The sequence below is a fragment of the Gymnogyps californianus genome, chromosome 1 (assembly GCF_018139145.2).
Source record: "Gymnogyps californianus isolate 813 chromosome 1, ASM1813914v2, whole genome shotgun sequence".
Lineage (NCBI taxonomy): Eukaryota > Metazoa > Chordata > Aves > Accipitriformes > Cathartidae > Gymnogyps > Gymnogyps californianus.
In genome coordinates, this window is record NC_059471.1 from 182152421 (window position 1) to 182172369 (window position 19949).

Below are 19949 nucleotides of genomic sequence, written 5' to 3' on the forward strand. Positions count from 1 at the left end.
ACAAGAAGAAACTCAGAGAGAACTGCAATGTTTGAATCTGTTCCATACCAAGGTAGAAGAAAACAAACCATATCAGGAAGAGCTGACAACCTGCCAACCAACAGCTAGGAGGGAACAAATTTTGGTTGCAATTTAAGCAGCCAAAAAAAGCAGATAAAAGGACAAGGAATTCTATATATATACACTTCCTACATATAGAAGGAGGTCTATACTTACTACGAACAGGTACCCCAAGTTCAGACTCTCTCTGTACAGACAATGGGGAGAGAAGGGCAGAGTCCCCAAGAAGGCGACTCACAGCACTTTACACATCAGTGTAACAACTGCCCTTTTGGTGTGCTCACTTTTAATATCTAGAGAGACTAAACTACTAATTTAGGCAATATGAATACACACAGAAGCCTACGTATACACTAACACAGTAAAGCTTAACAGATTGAAACAACAAAATCATACTGCTAAACAGAAATGGTTAACCAAATGCTGCCACTAACACAAACACACTAGTTACACTAGTGTCATTTTCTGTGATCCCACTGAGCAGACATATACAACTATTTTTATATCAACATAACGCCTTAAAGTGGTAAAAAGGCTTACGTTACACCAGTATAATAAAAGTGACACAAAACTTGGGTAGATGCAGCTTTCAACTTCTCCTATGAAACAGCTACCTTGTTGCAAAACTGAGGCTCAAAAGCCAACTACAGGTGTGTAAGACAGCCTGCTACGACAGGACTATCGTTCTAATCAGAACACTCAGTTCAAAAATTAGGTTGCGTTGATCTGCTCTTTGCATTTTAGACATGGCCATAGGAGAAAAAGAGGCAGAAAGAGAAATGCATGAGAAAGAGACATGAGAAACACTGAGGCACAAAGAAGAAGTGAAAAGGTAAAGGAGAAAAACTGGAACAACAAGCCAGAGAAATAGCAACAGCACCAAGGGTACGACCCTACTGTAGTGCTGTATCACATGAAGGCAAAATTTAAGTTTTCAGGAGAATGAGTATTTTCGAAGGGCTTCTCATATGTGCATGTTACATGATGAAAAGTGCTTTTCTGATTTACCTTAAGTGGATTAAACTAACCCAGAAATGATACTAATAGAAGTGCTCTATCAGCTTCCGTACAGACAGCTATTGAACAACAGCTACGGACACAAATTTCTTCATGTTATCAATACTGACACCAACTTGGAATTCAGACTTCCTGAGTGAACCCTGGAAGGTGTGACTCTAAAACCAGACTTTTTAATGTTTATTAATTTAATAGTAGATATGATAGATAATTATAATTTGATTATCTGTTTATTGTGTCTTTTAAGAAGGCATGTCAAAAGACACTCTTAGAAATTGTTTTTATGTTGTTTGTTGCTAGGGTCTCTGCTCCAGAACCATGGGAAGAAGCAGAGAGCCTTAACTCAGATGTAAACACCTACAAAGGCATTAACAGGAGGATCATTTCTTCTTATAGAAATAAAAATATACCTAGTGAAATGCCAAAACCCTGGCTGCAAGAAAAGACAATCAAGTTTAGTACCAGTAAGTGACTGTTTTCAGCTTACAGAAAAAGCAAAGATCATCTGTAAAACACAGATCTATCTTTCTACCTCTTGGCTTCCTCAGTCCAGTTTTGTCCCTGAACATCCAGAAGAATTAGCTCTTGCCTCCCAGGAGGAAGCAAACACACACTGTCTTACTACTTCAATTGCACACTGCCATAAATGACATCCCCACACAAGGTGACAGAAATCAGACAAATTTGTTATAGTCAGAAATTAGAAATAATTCCCTCAGAATTTCCCTCAGAAAAGTTGTGAACCAAGGAGCTTGGTCGCTGTAGGAGATACAAATGCAGGAGCACTGCTCTGCTGACTGGGGGCTATGTCTTCCCCACAATACAGGTAGATAAAATCACCTGTTGTACCAAACCTGAAAACACTAGTTTGCCTCAAGCTAGCTTTTCACCTCAATGAACACAGAAGTACAGAACTGTACCAAGCCAAATGTATATACTGGATCAAATCAGAATTTATTATTACAAGAAAATGCTGGAAAATCAAAATGATAGTAAGGACAAGGCTTTACCAGTTTGGTTTGGTGTCGCTGGTGGGTTCCCTGTGCTTGGTACAAGAAAAAGCGACTGGATGAAGGACCCCAGTGCATTCACAATATCACGGAAAACTTTAGTGGAATGTTGCTTCATATCATACGATTGACAAAAGGACCTGGAAAATATTTTATAACATATAATATGTATTTTACAAATTAGGGACTAAAAGAATATGTTAACAGCAACTTACCCCCCCACTCCAAACTGTAGACTAAAAGCACATTTTAACTGCAAATATTTAGGTAAATAATAATATTTAGTTTTAGGTAAATGCTCCTTTGACGCTGGTAAGACAGAGAGGGTTTGGAATACTCAAATAACTATAATTCAGCCCTTCCTGGATAATAAGCATTGCCTAATGCTTTATAAAAAATTATCTTGAAGAGTTTATTGCATTTAAGTTTCTACATATTTACAGTGTTTTAGGAAGCATCTTCCACCAGAGAAAAAAAAAAGATTTCTTAAATTTTATTTAAAAGGGAAATTCAATATATTTAATACCTTAATAGCTGAGGCTGCACACAAAGCCTGTGAATAGATTCTACTGCAACAGCTCTTAGCCACTGTGGTTTGTCTGCATCCAGAAACTTAACCAGCAATGACAGAAAGATTTCACATTCTGTTACCTAAAAGATACAGTTTACAGCCATTAAATTAAAAGAAAAAGCCTCCTACAAAATATTTTCTCCAAAAAAACTTATATTTCATCTTAGGAGTCCTATTCCAGCAAGTTTTGCACAGGACCTAAAAAATGCCTTCAACAAGCATTTACTCAAAATTATATAAAAACCATATATAGTAATCATAATATTTTTGCCAAGCTAACACCACATATGCAATTGTATTGAAGGAGTTAAATTCCTCACAGACATTGCATTCTTACATGTGCTACAGTAAACAAATGAAATGGAAAAAAAATCTTTTTTAGCAAATATCTAAAATTCGGGAGGTAAGAACAGCCGAACATGTGTTTTCTATGCACATTCGGTCAACAGCTTTAGCAACACAAGTCAAAAGCCTCTTAGCAAGTATTAACAAGGCACAGCAATCAACATTATCTAAAGCCAGACAAGCAATATAAGAAGATCAAAAGGTTCCCAAAACCTTAACTGAAAGGCAGTTAAGTATAGAAAAGAAAACAGCTAATCTACTCTGAGAATTTATGCAAGCCCATGTTTAATAAAATCATACATGTAGAAAACATGTAAACACAAATACACATAAGAGGAAAAGAATATTTAGACTTTTCTTCCCTCACTCTACATCAACAGATCCCAAGAACTAATTAATACTATTACTGATCACAGTACTGGCATATACATAGAAAAACAGAATTGCATAAAGGAAATTTGAACATATTCTTACCAGCAAACTGTAAAACTGCTTAATCAAAACAGAAACTACTCTCAGCAAACGCATACAGATGGGGAAGTATGGTTTTTCCACTGGTGCTGGGGAAGATGATGTGCTGGAACCTTGCCTGAATTTGATATTTGGGGAGAAGAGCTTTATAACAAGAGGGCATACCCTTTCTTTAAGAAGAAAACTGAATTCCTGATGCTGAAAAAGAAAACAGAACAAATTATAAGCAGATATTCTTTAATTCCTACCAGTAGCTCTCATTATGCATCTTATTTACATTTACTGTTATGATCAAGCACTCTGAAGTCATGTAAATCTTGGTATAAATTACAGGCTCAAGAAATGAAAAGGAAGAATGGCAGACATCATTGTAAAGCTACCAAAAAGCATGATGAAATGACATGGTCAGGTTCATACCATGCACCCCTCTTCCTGTATTTTGCAAATTGAAATAGGCTGCTAATACATCATTCATTATATATATTTTTTTTTAATCTAGCTACTCTCTGCTAAAATGTGTTACTGTAGGATCATAGTGCATTTATATGCACTAAATCCACACAATTCATAGTCATGATTCTTGCTGCTTTGCAAGTGGGATGAGATTAATGTTTTCATAGAAATAACAGCGTCACAAACTAAGTCACAGAGCTGTCATAAATCATGCCAGATAAGAAAATGCATCTTTGGAGGAGATATAAATGGCAAAACAAAAAGTGAAACAGAGTACAACATGCTCTACAAAATGCACAAACACAAATAAAGTGTAGGGGAATAGAAAAAAGTGGACAAAAAGCACACAGTCCTTTTCTGTCATAAAAACCCAATATGTAAAAGCTACAAGTCCTTTTGAAAAGTAGTACTCACGCTAAATTAAAGAGGAGTTAATGAAGTGTAAATTTTACTACCCATGTGAACAAAAGTCTTCCTATTTTCCCTCCAAGAACTACTCACTTGTAAAAACACTTGTGGAAAGTCATTGAGGACTGACTCAAGAAGTTCAAGGCCAAATGTCCGGGTCATTTCTGTCATACCCACAAGCCAGTAGGGAGCATCAGCATTAACTAACTGACAAAGATCCTTAAAAAGAAATACAATAACATTTACATTCGCTGCAAAGTCCTGTACTGGCATAAGTTTTCCGAGTCCACAACAAAATGTACACTTTCTCCCTCTTTTGTAACGAGTAATTTTCCAATTTCAACATAATTTTTCCTCAAATACTTCTTTTACATAAACTATTAAGCAAAAAACTTTTTAAAAGAAATTTTAAACTTTACTGGTATCCTTGTAGCAATTTTGTTCACTCCTGCCCTCAAAAATATCTCAAGACCAGTGAATTTGCTAAGTCAAGAAGATTTTTATTGGTGTCATGAATACAGCTACTACTTTTCATTATATACTCGACTTTAATATACAATACCAAGCACAAGAAGCAAGACTGAACTATAGTAGCAGTGTTTGGCTCACGCAAAAAAGAATCTTGAATTTAATGCAGACGTGCATGCTGAGCTATTATTTAAGATTTATAGTAAAACATTTTCCTAGGCCACTTTGTCTTCATTTTCCAACCATCCCCCTGGGATACAGCATATCATTGCCAATTACAATAAATGCGCATAAGAAAGCCTGAGGCTCTGGTTAAGGACCTTGTCAATATGCCAATAGCAAATTCTTGAAATTTCTTACAGACATGTACAAGCACCCAATTGTAACTGCAAATGTATAAATATATGCTCCCCAACTACCTGAAAAAGCATATATGCATCTTTAGCACACGGCTTCAGTGTACTGACAGATCTTCTGTTACTATTTCCTTGAACTGCAACTGGCTGGTCAACAGTATCTGTGTAAAAACAAAAACCAGTTCTGTGAACAAAGAACTGTTGAAAATCAATTACGCATTAAGTGTTCTTACAAAAAGATTCTAGGAGAATGTCCAGGTAATTCTTCTGCAACTTATCATGTCTACAGAAATAAACATTAGATTGAATTCCAAAGATCATCAATACCAAGCAGTTCTTTCCAATAAATGCTCTCTTCAAAATTACTACTGCCACGTATTTTATACTCAGTAATCTAAGTTACCTTCACCTTAAATGACACCCTCACCACAAATTCCTTCACAGTACTAACCTGAAGACCAGTTCTCACAGCTTGAAAAAAATCTAGGTTTTATATATTGCTGTACTGACTTGGACTGACACAATGGCTAAGGATTTAATCTCCTTTGAATACAAGTAAACGTATACAAGACAGTAAAAATTCATAATGTCTGTGAGGTTTTTTATAACATTTATAGACTTTTTACTACTTCATTTGAAAAAGATAAAGATTTGATGCGTGTCCAAAAAACAGGTTAATACAAGCAAGCAGAGTAAGAAGTATGCCCACCTTTGTATCGTTCATCTTCAGCAACCACTCTCTCAAATACAACAGTAACTACCTGCCGCACTGTAGCTGCCGCAGTGTTATTTGTGATATTATCTTTTGTGAAGTGCAATCGAAAACAAAGTACAATTGCCTGAAAGGAAAAAAAAAAAAAAAATCACCTTACAACAATATATTTTCATCTTTTAGCTAAGAGTCAAGACAGCTGATTGAGGAATGCTTTCCACTACAGTATGTCAAAAGGTTGCCTGAAAAAAGATTGTTTTAATCATTTTAAATTTGACGAACCAAAACAAGTTTTATAGATTACTCTAGCCAAAAACCTCTTTAGTAATCCTCCCCAAAGGTAATCTAGAAGTGGTATTAACTGAAGATATTACGATGTGCCAATAAAACTACAATCATCATACAGAGAATACACTGTAATCAACCACATAAAACAACTTGTATGAATATTAATGTCAAAAGGACATTAGGATTATACAGTTAATCACAGAAAGGACAGTCAGCTCCAAAGCTAAAATGCCATTCCTGTCCTACATTAATTTACAATACTTTCACAACCTTCTTGCCTCGACTGCTATTATTCCTCTCTAAGGTGCATATTTTAATGTGTCATTGTGCTGGCAGTGACCTAAATATTGTTTCCCATTGGATTTTGTATTACCTCTAACACATAGTTTAATACTTACTTATTTTATAATGAATTTTGAAAATGAACATCTGTATGTGTAGTGAAACCTGTATTTCTTGTTCTTTTGTCCTTATTCTGTGTTCTTGCACTTGCATGAACCTCAACCACACCCAGCCATAGCACTACATGCTCTAAGCCATACAAGAGTCAGAATTTTCTTCTGCTTCTTTTTCTTGTAAACGATTCGTGGACTCTGCTCAGATGGTATCCCCTTGTTTGAAATTTTACGACACAATCATACACCTCTGGACTTTCAGAAGATACTGCATGATTCTCTAGGTTAATCATAGAATCACAGAATCGTTTAGGTTGGAAGAGACCTTTAAGATCATCGAGTCCTAATACTGCCAAGTTACATCGAGTTAACCTAATACTGCCAAGTCCACCACTAAACCATGTCCCTAAGTGCAACATCTACATGTCTTTTAAATACCTCCAGGGATGGTGTTGTGGTTTAACCTCAGCCAGCAACTAAGCACCATGCAGCTGCTTCCCCCTCCCCGCTCCCAGTGGGATGGGGATGAGGGGAAAAAAAAAATGGATAAAACTCGTGGGTTGAGATAAGAACAGCTTAATAACTAAAGTAAAATAAAATACACTACTAACTAATAATAATAAATAATAATAGTAATTAAAAGGAATATAACAAAAAAAAGAGAAATAAAACCCAAGAAAAGACAAGTGATGCACAATGCAATTGCTCACCACCTGCTGACCAATGCCCTAACAGCAATCCGCCCCTCCCAGCCAACTCCCCCCAGTTTATATACTGGGCATGACGTTCCATGGTATGGAATACCCCTTTGGCTAGTTCAGGTCAGCTGCCCTGGCTCTGCTCCCTCCCAGCTCCTTGCACACCTGCTTGCTGGCAGAGCATGGGAAACTGAACAGTCCTTAACTTAGGATAAGCACTACTTAGCAACAACTAAAACATCCGCGTGTTATCAACATTATTCTCACCCTAAATCCAAAACACAGCACTGTACCAGCTACTAAGAAGAAAATTAACTCCATCCCAGCCGAAACCAGGACAGATGGTGACTCCACCACTTTGCTGGGCGGCCTGTTCCAATGCTTGACAACCCTTTTAGTGAAGAAATTTTTCCTAATATCAAGTCTAAACCTCCCCTGGCACAACTTGAGGCCATCTCCTCTTGTCCTATCACTTGTTACTTGGGAGAAGAGACCGATACCCACCTTGCTACAACCTCCTTTCAGGTAGTTGTAGAGAGTGATAAGGTCTCCCAAGCCTCGTTTTCTCCAGACTAAACAACCCCCCTCATAAGACTTGTGCTCTGGACCCTTCACCAGCTTCGTTGCCCTTCTTTGGACACGCTCCAGCACTTCAATGTCTTTCTTGTAGTGAGGGGCCCAAAAGTGAACACAGTATTTGAGGTGCGGCCTCACCAGTGCCAAGTACAGGGGGACAATCACTTCCCTAGTTCTGCTGGCCACACTATTTCTGATACAAGCCAGGATGCTATTGGTCTTCTTGGCCACCTGGGCACACTGCTGGCTCATATTCAGCCGACTGTCGACCAACACCCCCAGGTCCTTTTCTGCCAGGCAGCTTCCCAGCCACTCTTCCCCAAGCCTGTAGCATTGCATGGGGTTGTTGTGACTCAAGTGCAGGACCCAGCACTTAGCCTTGTTGAACCTCATATAATTGGCCTCAGCCCATCGATCCAGCCTGTTCAGATCCCTCTGTAGAGACTTCCTACGCTCAAGCAGATGAACACTCCCACCCAACTTGGTGTCGTCTGCAATCTTACCGAGGGTGCACTCGATCCCCTCGTCCAGATCATTGGTAAAGATATTAAACAGAACTGACGCAAACACTGAGCCCTGGGGAACACCACTTGCGACCAGCTGCCAACTGGATTTAACTCCATTCACCACCACTGTTGGGCTCGGCCATCCAGCCAGTTTTTTTACCCAGTGAAGAGTACACCCATCCAAGCCATGAGCGGCCAGTTTCTCCAGGAGAATGCTGTGGGAAACGGTGTCAAACGCTTTACTGAAGTCTAGGTAGACAACATCCACAGCCTTTCCGTCATCCACTAAGCAGGTCACCTTGTCATAGAAGGAGATCAGGTTAGTCAAGAAGGACCTGCCTTTCATAAACCCATGCTGACTGGGCCTGATCACCTGGTTGTCCTGTATGTGCCATGTGATGGCACTTAAGATGATCTGCTCCATAACCTTCCCCGGCACCGAGGTCAGACTGACAGGCCTGTAGTTCCCCGGATTCTCCTTCCAGCCCTTCTTGTAGATGGGCGTCACATTTGCTAACTTCCAGTCAACTGGGACCTCCCTGGTTAGCCAGGACTGCTGATAAACGATTGAAAGTGGCTTGGTGAGCACTTCTGCCAGCTCCCTCAGTACCTTTGGGTGTATCCCATCCAGCCCCATAGACTTGTGTGTGTCTAAGTCGTATAGCAGGTTGCTAACCATTTCCCCTTGGATTATGGGGGCCTCATTCTGCTCCCTGTCTTCCAGCTCAGGAGGCTGGGTACCCAGAGGACAACTGGTCTTACTATTAAAGACTGAGGCAAAGAAGGCATAAAAAGTACCTCAGCCATTTCCTCATCCTTTGTCGCTGTGTTTCCCCCCGCATCCAATAAAGAATGGAGATTGTCCTTAGCCCTCCTTTTGTTGTTAATGTATTTATAGAAACATTTTTTTATTGTCTTTTACGGCAGTAGCCAGATTAAGTTCTAGTTGGGCTTTGGCCCTTCCCATTTTCTCCCTGCATAACCTCATGACATTCAGTCCTCCTGAGTGGCCTGCCCCTTCTTGCAAAGGTCATAAACTCTCCTTTTTTCCCCTGAGTTCCAGCCAAAGCTCTCTGTTCAGCCAGGCCAGTCTTCTTCCCTGCTGGCTCGTCTTTCGGCACATGGGGACTGCCTGCTTCTGTGCCGTTAAGATTTCCTTCTTGAAGAATGTCCAGCCTTCCTGGACTCCTCTGCCCTTCAGGACTGCCTCCCAAGGGACTCTGTCAACGAGTCTCCTTAACAGGCCAAAGTCTGCCTTCCAGAAGTTCAAGGTAGCAGTTCTGCTGACCCCCCTCCTTACTTCTCCAAGAATCAAAAACTCTTATCATTTTGTGATCGCTATGCCCAAGACAGCCTCCAACCATCACATCACCCACAAGTCCTTATCTGTTCGCAAACAACAGGTCCACTGGGGCGCCTTCCCTAGTTGGCTCACTTACCAGCTGTGTCAGGAAATGATCTTCCACACATTCCAGGAACCTCCTAGACTGTTTCCTCCCTGCTGTATTGTATTTCCAGCAGACATCTGGTAAGTTGAAGTCCCCCACAAGAACAAGGGCTAGCAATTGTGAGACTTCTCCCAGCTCCTTATAGAGTATTTCGTCTGCCTCTTCATCCTGGTTGGGTGGTCTATAACAGACTCCCACCGTGATATCTGCTTTGTTGGCCTTCCCCCTGATTCTTACTCATAAACACTCAACTCTATTGTCACCATCATTAAGCTCTAGACAATCAAAACACTCCCTAACATACAGGGCTACCCCGCTGCCTCTCCTTCCTTGCCTATCCCTCCTGAAGAGTTTATAGCCATCCATTGCAGCACTCCAGTTGTGTGAGTCATCCCACCACGTTTCCATGATGACAACTATATCATAGTTTTCCTGCTGCACAATGGCTTCCAGCTCCTCCTGTTTGTTGTCCATGCTGCATGCATTGGTGTAGATGCACTTCAGTTGGGCTACTGATCCTGTCACCTTTTTGGGGAGAAGCCCTAATTCCTATGTAACCATTCTCAGGCACTTCCGTGGTTTCTAGCACATCAATAACCCTTGTGTCCTTGCTGCCGCATGGATCTCCATCCCCTGCCTCCACTGAGATGGCAGGCTGAAGGACCTCGCTAGCACACCATCCCTCAAAGATTGGCGCGCTGCCCCCAGGCTTATCTCTATCGAGCCTGGTTTTATCCTTTCCCCCTTCAAATCTAGTTTAAGTTCTTTCAATGAGCCCTGCTAACTCCTGTGCAAAGATCCTTTTCCCCCTTTGAGACAGGTGTACCCTGTCTGTTGCCAGCAGGCCTGGTGTTGTGTAAACCAACTCATGATCAAAAAACCCAAAATTCTGCCGGTGACACCAGGCTCGGAGCCAGGTATTGATCTGCTGGCTCTTCCTGTTTCTTCCCTCATCATTCCCTGCAACTGGAAGGATAGAGGAGAACACTACTTCTGCTCCTGATCTCTTAACCAGTCATCTCAAGGCCCTGAAGTCTCTCTTGATTGCCCTCAGACTTCTTGTTGCAACTTCATCACTGCCTACCAGAAAAATCAATAATGGATAATAATCTGAGGGCCGTACCAGGGTAGGAAGTTTTCTCTTCGCATCTTTAACCTGGGCCCCAGGGAGGCAGCAGACTTCCATATGAAGTGGATCTGGTCTGTATATTGGGCCTTCTGTTCCCTTCAGAAGGGAGTCTCCTATGACAATGACCCATCTTTTTTTCTTTATGGAAGCAGTTTTGACACAGGGCATAGGCCAACTTAACCTCGGCGACACCTCCATGCTAGATGAACCATCATCCTCGTTATTGTTCGGTTCCACCTGCGGAGCCTCATACCTATTATGCAAGGGCACCTGGGAAGATGGGGCAGTCACAGAGGAGATGCGCCTGCTGCACTGGGCAGGAACTTGTCACCGTTCCCCCCTATCCCTTAAGTCATTGTGTTCAGCCAGGTGGAGAGAGGACAGGGAATCCTCCATATCACGCGTCCTGTCTGCCTGTTGGGCCTGTCTCAGGGAAGGTAGGGTGCGATTCCAGTAGTCTCTCTCTCTCTCGCACTCCCTGATACTCCTCAACCTACTCACCTGCTCCCGGAGCTCTGTCACTAAGCGGAGGAGTTCCTCTACCTGGGCACACCTCCCAGAGGTGTGCTCAACTCCTGCTGTCCAATACTGACATAAGAGCAGGGCACACCCTGCAGCCTGGCACCTGGGTGGCAGCATGTTCCCACCGGAGCTCTGTTTGGGAAGCTGCGTCAGTCGTGGTGGGTGCAGAGCTTAGAGAGGCCATGGCTTTCTGCGGGTGGATACCTGTCAGAGAGCTTCAGTGCCCCTCCTGCATGCCCTTCCACACCAACTGCCGCGCCACGCCCTTGCTGACGTGCCACGTCCTGTTCGCAGCGCTCCTGGTCGCTAGCGCTCCCCAAGGGCTTCTGTTATGTGGGGGGGGGCTTGGCCGCCATTGCTCCTGGCCCTGCGAGGTCCCACCAGCTGCTGCTGCGCAAGCTGCGGGCTCCTGGCGCCTCTCTCGGCTCCCCCTGAGGTTCCCCCGGTTCGGAAACCCTGCTGTGCACCACGCTAGAGCACTCTGCTGTGGATCGTGCCGGCACCGGAGCTGCTCACCTCCGCCACTCAAATAATCTAACAGCAGCGCCTGTATTAAGGGGCTTTTCAAGATGGTTTACCAGTAATTTTCTTAATTCAAATCAGTCAAGCTGAAACATGAATATGCAATACATGTCTGGCTCAAACTGATTTTCTCTAAGAACTTTTCAACATAGAAAAAAAACCAACTTTGAGATATTTCTCGAAAGAATCTTGAAGGGAAAAAAACAAACAAACCATCGCACCATTTTACCCATGCCAAGTAATGCTTACATTTGGTTAACTGAGAAACTCTAGTAATTTCAGGCCTTGGACAACACCAAGAAATTTTACAGGATATTGCTATGTCAGAAATGGGTTTTCTTACCCCTGTCAGAGCCTGCCCAAATTTGACTATACATTTCTAAATGTACTAGATTTTAACATGCACCAAGGAAATTGTTAGAAGTAGAGCAATTCGATTCTCCAGTAATTGTATTATGTGAGCATGCTTTTGGATCAGGACACAAGACAAGAGAAAGACACGCTGGGAAAGACTTTCCCGACTTATTTGACACTGCTGCGCCCATATGCTCTTGTGGTTGGTGTCCAAAAGGAGAAAGTTTCTAGACATTAGAGAGATGAACAAATAAAGGATGTTGAAAAATGTTTGGAAGACACACAGAAAAAAGGTAAGTGAAATAGGATGTAGATACCAAGAACCTAAGAATAAGGGGGGCAGAGAGAGAGAGAGGCTATATGGAGGCAGGGGAAGAAGAATAAATGAGGGAAGTGATGAGAAGCATATATATGACATGCAGAAGGGAAAGGTACGGTGGACTTAAACAGCAACTGTCTCCTTCTAGAGCCTAGATTCAAACTTGATAAAACGACAACATTGTAGGTTGTTAAAGAACATCTGCTACCCAGTTAATAACTGACAATCCCACTTTCTAAAGTATTTCCATTTTCTTCAAAAATCATGCTTCTGCCCCAGAACATAGCACCTCATTTGGAAAATGAGCGTTATTTGGAACAAAAGAAACAAGACAGTGCTGAAGAGTCTTTGACATAATTTGACTACCTAACTGAACCTACTGACAAACGAGTCAATCCTTAGCAAGCTTCTATTCTGCCATTTATAGGTTTTATAAATTTTCCGTTATCTTCCTGCCTTCAGCGGACCTCTGTAACTTAGCTTTGTTTTCCTTTCATGTTTTTTCTTCCCTTGGTTAAGTAGATTAATAATTATTTTAATATCCACACATTTAACCAGCTAGGAAGTTACTTCATTAAAACCAGAAGCAAAGAAAAACTGAAAACCTTCCATCAGAACAGAATGCCTTCAAAAATATTCTTCAATTTTATTCTCTCTCAAAAAAACCCCAAAATCACTGATATTAAACCAATACACTGAAGGCAGAGCATAACAAAGACAGCAATTTAGAATGATTTGTTTAAAAACCAAAAATCTTTCTTAAGTTAAAGAGACAAAATTATAAAATGTAATCTAGAAGAGCAACTTACTTTAAACAGAACTTCACAATTCACAGATGGGTAAACAATGTTGCTTCTTCAAAGAGAAGTATCTAGTAATTTAAGATTAAAATGGATCGGAATCCTTATTTTTTGTCTTAGTTGAAACATAATATCCAAAATGGTACATGTTTGAAATTATGCAATAAAGTTATTTCAGTTTTGACTGAAAGAGCAATAACTGGACTGCTTCTGAAAGAGATTTAAGGCAGGGTGGCAGGCAGCTTCTTCTAATATTTGCTTTATTACTAAGAGCTTACACTGCACTATGTGCTCTGATTTCAGTTCAAAAACATACATACAACGAATTTAGCAGATGAGAAGGAAAGGCATTAGCCCAATGTTTTTATTTAAAGTTCCAATGAAGTCAGAAATGTATTATTGTGGAGGAATTAAAAAACAGATTGAAAAGGAAGCTAAAAGAAATCCTATTTTCAGAGTTTAGATATAAAGACAATAGGGACACAACAGAATCAAGAAAGCCCCCTCCTCTTCCATTATTTCCAAATGCTTCATATGTAAAATTTCTCCCTGTTTTTCCCTTGGATATTGTAAATACTACAGTTGGCACTAACAAATTCTTACCTTGGACAGTGCTTCATCATGCACAACTGTATTGGTTGTTAGAAGTACAAGAACTGTCTGAAGCAATTTAAGTTCTTCAAGACTATTTTCCATCAGTTGCCAAAGCATATTAATAATGTTTCCTGCTGCAGCCTATGAAGAAATAATTTTTTGCCAACAATTAAGTTGTTTACATACTGGTATATCATGTGTACACATGTAAGAATAGAACTCTCATAAATGCATATCATAACTGAGTTTGCCTGTTTGTCTATACCATAGGACTACATTGAGAACATAAGGCCAATTTCATTGTCACAAGCTTCCCAAAATATTTTTAAAGAATTGACAGCAGAAATCTCTTAATGTGTAGTCCAAATTAAAGTGCGTACTTCATTTTCTACTTGGAAATATAGAAGAGACAGTACAAAGACATTTTACCCTCAAAATTCATTCATATCAGAGAAAAAACAGTGTAATTTTACATTATGCAAGCACAATTGAAGGTATATTTTAAGAGTATTATTTTCACCAGCTTCTTAACACACTATATATGCAGTACCATAATATATCATAACATTTACAGTTGCACGAAATGTGCATCCATTTTATCTTATTTTTAAAAGTAAAATGTAACAAAAACATAATACATAACGTTATCACACAGAGTAAATTTTGTGGATGCAACTTTAAGAATTATATTTATCACGGACCATTACATGTTCTGGTCCTGCAGTATAAGAATGCAAACTAAATGAGCTGGTTTGAATTTTCATGAATTTCCTTCTAGAAGTTACTAATGTTTCCTCACCTCTTTTTTTTTCCTTTTTCTTTTTTTTTTTTTAATGGTCAAAAAGGTTTTCTTTTGAATTACAATTTTTTAAAAACAGATATGAGTAAAATATTTTGCAGACTATGTTCATTATAATGTAAACAGCCTCCTAAAAACCAAACATTCACCTTCAGTTTGAGGCCTGTATTTCTCACACTGAAATATTTATGTATCTATATAAAGATTGATCTTACCTCTGAAACAACTTCATGGGACATGAGCCTCTGTATGGCTGCTAGACACAGCTGAGTGATCTTTGGTTCCTTTGTTCCACAACCCATTAGAAAAGGCTGAACTACCTCTGAGCTGTTCTCTTTTAATGCTTTCAAAAAGAGATACGGAAGCAGTCAATGTTTAATACTTTGAAGAATACAATGCAAAATTTGTTAATCATACTTATTAACAAAAAGGAATCTCCAGTCTTGGAAATTTGGGATTTACTCTTGCACCACAGGGAAAAGCCAAGTGAAGACAGACACTGGGCTGCCACAGCTCACTTCCACAATTACCCCGGCTGAGGCTCAAATCCCAAGCACCTTCTCCCTTACACACTCAAGTGACTTCCTCTTTCCAAATCCAAAACATCCACTTAGAGTCCATTTGGTTAGTAAGAAGCTGTAAGGTTCTGCCCACCCCAGAGCTTTCTCTGGCCTTGCAGTGGTGACCAGCCTGAGGCTGGTAGCCTTCTCCTCCTGCTCTGCTTCACCTCAGCACCGAATTCAAAAGCAACACAAAGCGTGGCACAGAGAGACATACCAAAGCATGCGGCACGAAGGGGAACAGCAAAATGCGACCGACAAAACAGGAGGAGAAAGAGACTAGACTGTTTGTATCCTGGGTACATACATCTGGCTGTGAATTTTTTAACCAATGTTTTAGTGAGAAAGGGCAGCTTCTTAAAATGAAGCTTTGTGAGTAGAAAACACGTTTCATGAGCTTCTCTCTTTTTTTTTTTTTTTTTTTTGGTAAGGACAAAAAACTTCACAATGAATACAACATTCCACACTGGCATTTTAAAAAGTTCTTCCCCATGAAAGTAATTCTAGAAATCTGAGATAAACTTAATAAAATTAAAAAAGAAGAAAATATTTCTGAAAGATGAAAGGAAAGCATGACTCTGACCAATGAGTGCTTTTCTGTTTGCAGGTATGGTTGTTGATTCATGCAAACTTTCAAGATTTTAGCTGCTCATCACCATTTCAGATACTAAAAATTTCCTCACAGTTGAAAGTTCAATGTGTGTTCTTACACTGAATGTCATACACTGTGTTTTAGTCTATGTGCAATAAGAGAAATGTGTTCACGAAAAAGTTTCACACACATTTTTAAAGCACAGATCTTACCACAAACAAACAAAAAATACATTCTTACTTAAAAATGCAAACATGATCTATTTTAGTTTTTCTGTTGAGCAACTTGAAGTTTGGCTCACAAGAGGGTTTATTATTAAGTATCACTACAACTAATTTGGAAAAAAAAATGAAACATCAAGGTAAAAACTACAAAAATATATTTTAGTGATATTTTTAAACTGAAGCACTAACATGACTAAACAAGTTTCTGTTAAAAGAATAGGCTAGTATAAATTATAGATGCCAACTTTCTATAAGGTAATAGTTCTTACAGGGTGATAGTAACACATACACAGTAAATAGTTTCATCAGCCTCTTCAGAGCCAGTACAGGCTCTATGTCCAGTTGACAGAGGCTGACCTTGCACCAAATGCCTAATCAAAAACAATTAAAATGTCAGCATAAATGTGAATGAATACATAGGTTCACTGCCTGTTTGAAATCAAAGCAGATTGTTAACAGTTTAACTTAACTACGAGGCAAATAAACCTGCTTTTAAAATACACAGTATAAACCATATCCACCAATACCATTCTCTTACGAAACACTCCACGATTTTCAAATTAAAAACAAAACATTAGCTACTTCATCAAAACCGGAAGTTTGTTCCCGATTAAGACATGTAATTTACACATCTAATTGTCAGTGTCTACACGTGAGCTAGATGTCTAAGCTGCCTTTATAGTCTATGAACACCTACGACACATGGCCAATAGAGCCTAGACAGCTCACTCTAACAGGGGCACAAATGCTTCTTCACTCATGTAAATTTCTGAATTGCCACCAAATTCTAACCACCAAGCAGAAAGAAGAAAGCAAAATTTTGAAAAAGATAACCACAAAACATTTATCCTTAACATAAGACTCATGATAAAGTTCTGAATGGCAAAAATGGCATGAGAGTTAACAAATAACAAGACAAAGAAAAATTTAAGCCTTTCACAGTATTTTTCCTATAATCCATTAAAACCAATAATCTCACAATAGGACCTATACAAGGATTTTTACTTTATGAAGCTGAAAAATTAATGTTTTGCAGATCTGGTTTGGTACCAATCATTATATTAGCTTCAGTCTTAAAATACACAAAAAGTTTCTTATATCGAGGTCTGCTTCCATTTTGCTACCAAAATTATGTAAGAATATACTAAAAAAGAAATCTATCATAATGAACCACATCAAAAAAGAAGTTTTGGGAAACTAAAACTTACTCCTTCATTCCATCAGCAAGATTATAATTCTAATTTTTTAAAAGAACTTCTAAAACAAAAGTATGAATTGCACATCTCAGAGCCACGTGGAAATAACTTCTCAGACTTATCTCCTGTGATATAAAGCACAAGCTGACTTCTCTTTTGGAATTACTTAAATCTTCATAAATAAATTATAAAGCACATACAGACTGCCAAGAATGAAGACTTTGAAACTGCTCAACTTAACTTTTCCAAGAGAAAGAAAGAAGTTAGATCAATGACCTCAGAGTTCTGGCAAGTTAAACACATCTCACCAGACATAATAAAGATTTTAAGATTGCATCTATTTTCCTAAAAACTGTAATACTACACAGGGTAATGCTTCAAGAAAGCATCAGGTCAGCTTACTCAAAACAATCTGATACAGTTGTTCTTATTTATTTTAGTGAAATGACAGTTTACATCAAAATATAAAGAAAAATCATATCCTCATCAAAATATTTATTTGGATTACTAGAATGTCTAGTAAATGCTCCTAAATCATCTAGCTGTCAAAAAGTATCTACTTCACTAGATTTCACAATTACAGTAGCCTTTCGCAGCTTTATTATTACTAAAGTATACATACTATCTTCCTCCAAAAAAATTGTAAATAGCAGATAGGAGACAACAGAGATCTTGACATTAACTTATCTACAAGATTAAGTTATAACTGATAGCTCAAAAAATACAAGAGTCCATAAAGAATTGGGACTGTTTAATGGCATTATGTTTAAACTGTGGAATGTTAGGATTATGTGCACGCAAAGTATGTGTTCCCCTCTGTTCCATAGTTTCTTACTGGGAAAAAAGTTATTATCCTATCAGCAAAGATTAACTATTCAAAATAACTTTAGGACCTGTTGGTTTTCCAAACCTCATAACAACAAATCTGCGCAGTTTTTTTGATGAATGAAATAAATACTAACTACATTCTAGTTTAAACCTTCCAAAGGAAAAGTACTTACAAAATTTGACCAACTACCAGAAAATACTCCCTCAAAAAGATACAAGTAAAGACTGCCTATCCATGCCCAAAATCAATGATCTTTCACATCTCTTCACTTTGAAATGAAGATTAAAAAACAAAGAATTTTGCAGGATTACAAACTAGCTTTCTAAAATACAAAGTTATTTACACAGTAATACACCAAAGAATGTTGACAGCTTCCCAAATGGCTAACTAGAGATTTCTCTTGTTCATTTTTGTATTTTGATATAGCTGACATTACCTGGCATAGTTTTCCCACTTATGTCAGCATTCATGACAGCAGTAAAAACAAAGAAAATAAACAAATAAAAAAGAGGCATTAAAGTGAAATATTGAGGGGCGGGACTGCTACTTCAAATAATTCTAGAAAGTGCCTCCTTACCAATATCTGATTTACATACCTCAAAACAAGAAATAGTTTTACATCTATTTCATTTGGACCTTTCAAATAATTTAGCATTTTAAGGATTTTGACTACAGCTGGGGTAGATACTCAAATATTAATACAGGGACATTTAAACCTGGCCAAAGGCTTTACCAGCAATTGGCAAGAAACCACCAATTTACATGCTATTTAATAAAGCTGAAGAAAGTCAGAGATACTGTTTTAAGCACTTACAAAGCTGCAACTCCCTCAAGGCAATGGTCCATCTTAAATTGAATGACCTTGTCTCAGATTAAGACGGATTTTTGCCTGCCAGGTACAAGTCTCCAAAGGCTAGACTCTCATACTAAACACACAGATGAGGATCATACTGCAGAACTCCACACAGAGCACTCAACAACAGCTGTGGTGAACGTAGACAGCGAATAAAACATCGAGAATTTGGAGTCTAAGTAATTCATACTATTTTTCTAAGTGGATGATTACTTTTGTAGAGCTACAATTGAAAATGGAGACCTTGCTCAGCATCAGTATAGCACTAACATGAAAGACAAGTAGTATTAAAAAATTCTCATGCCACTGGATTTTTTGCTAGGTGCCCAAAAGTAAAGCATCACTGATATAGCACACATTAAAAGATATGTAGAATTATTACACACATCCAAGACATCTTTTTAACATTTTGATCTGTAACACAAGTTTATTTTTCCCATTGCGTTGCAAATAATTACCTGCTAAAATATCAGTGTTCCGTGCAGCTATTGTTTTCACTTTTATTATTCCTGATTCAGCAGCCTGGAAGAGAAGAAAATAAGTAGTTTAGATGCTATTTCATACATCAATATCTGGAAAGAAATAATAATATTGAAGATAAATAAAAATGTATAGACTCAGAGAAAAAAATTTTTGTAGTGTTTTCAGTAAGCAGAGCTAATGCAGAAGTGAAATCTTTATAGCTCCTGGGATTCCTTTCCAGAATTCCACAGGAAGGGGTATATTCTGTGGTTCAGAATTTTTAGAAATCACGATTCTCATTGTATTACTTTCCAGTCCTATGAATGCAAAGAAAACTCAGTAGTAAACAAAAAAACTGTTACATAGTCTCTGTACAGTTTCAAACTGTGAAACAATTACCATGATATATAAT

General features: G+C 38.8%; 1 protein-coding gene across 3 annotated transcripts in view; it reads right to left on the reverse strand.

Annotated features, from left to right (window-relative positions):
• Positions 1-19949, reverse strand: part of MON2 (MON2 homolog, regulator of endosome-to-Golgi trafficking) — an 80493-nt gene that overhangs the window by 46065 nt on the left and 14479 nt on the right. For all 3 annotated transcript variants that reach the window (XM_050915048.1, XM_050915050.1, XM_050915049.1), the window contains exons 2-10: positions 19534-19597; positions 15037-15164; positions 14032-14163; positions 5869-5998; positions 5223-5320; positions 4429-4554; positions 3478-3672; positions 2614-2738; positions 2088-2227 (exon numbers count right to left, since the gene is read on the reverse strand). In XM_050915048.1, coding sequence (XP_050771005.1) covers positions 2088-2227; positions 2614-2738; positions 3478-3672; positions 4429-4554; positions 5223-5320; positions 5869-5998; positions 14032-14163; positions 15037-15164; positions 19534-19597 — 1138 coding nt within the window. The remainder of the gene's footprint in view (positions 1-2087; positions 2228-2613; positions 2739-3477; positions 3673-4428; positions 4555-5222; positions 5321-5868; positions 5999-14031; positions 14164-15036; positions 15165-19533; positions 19598-19949) is intronic.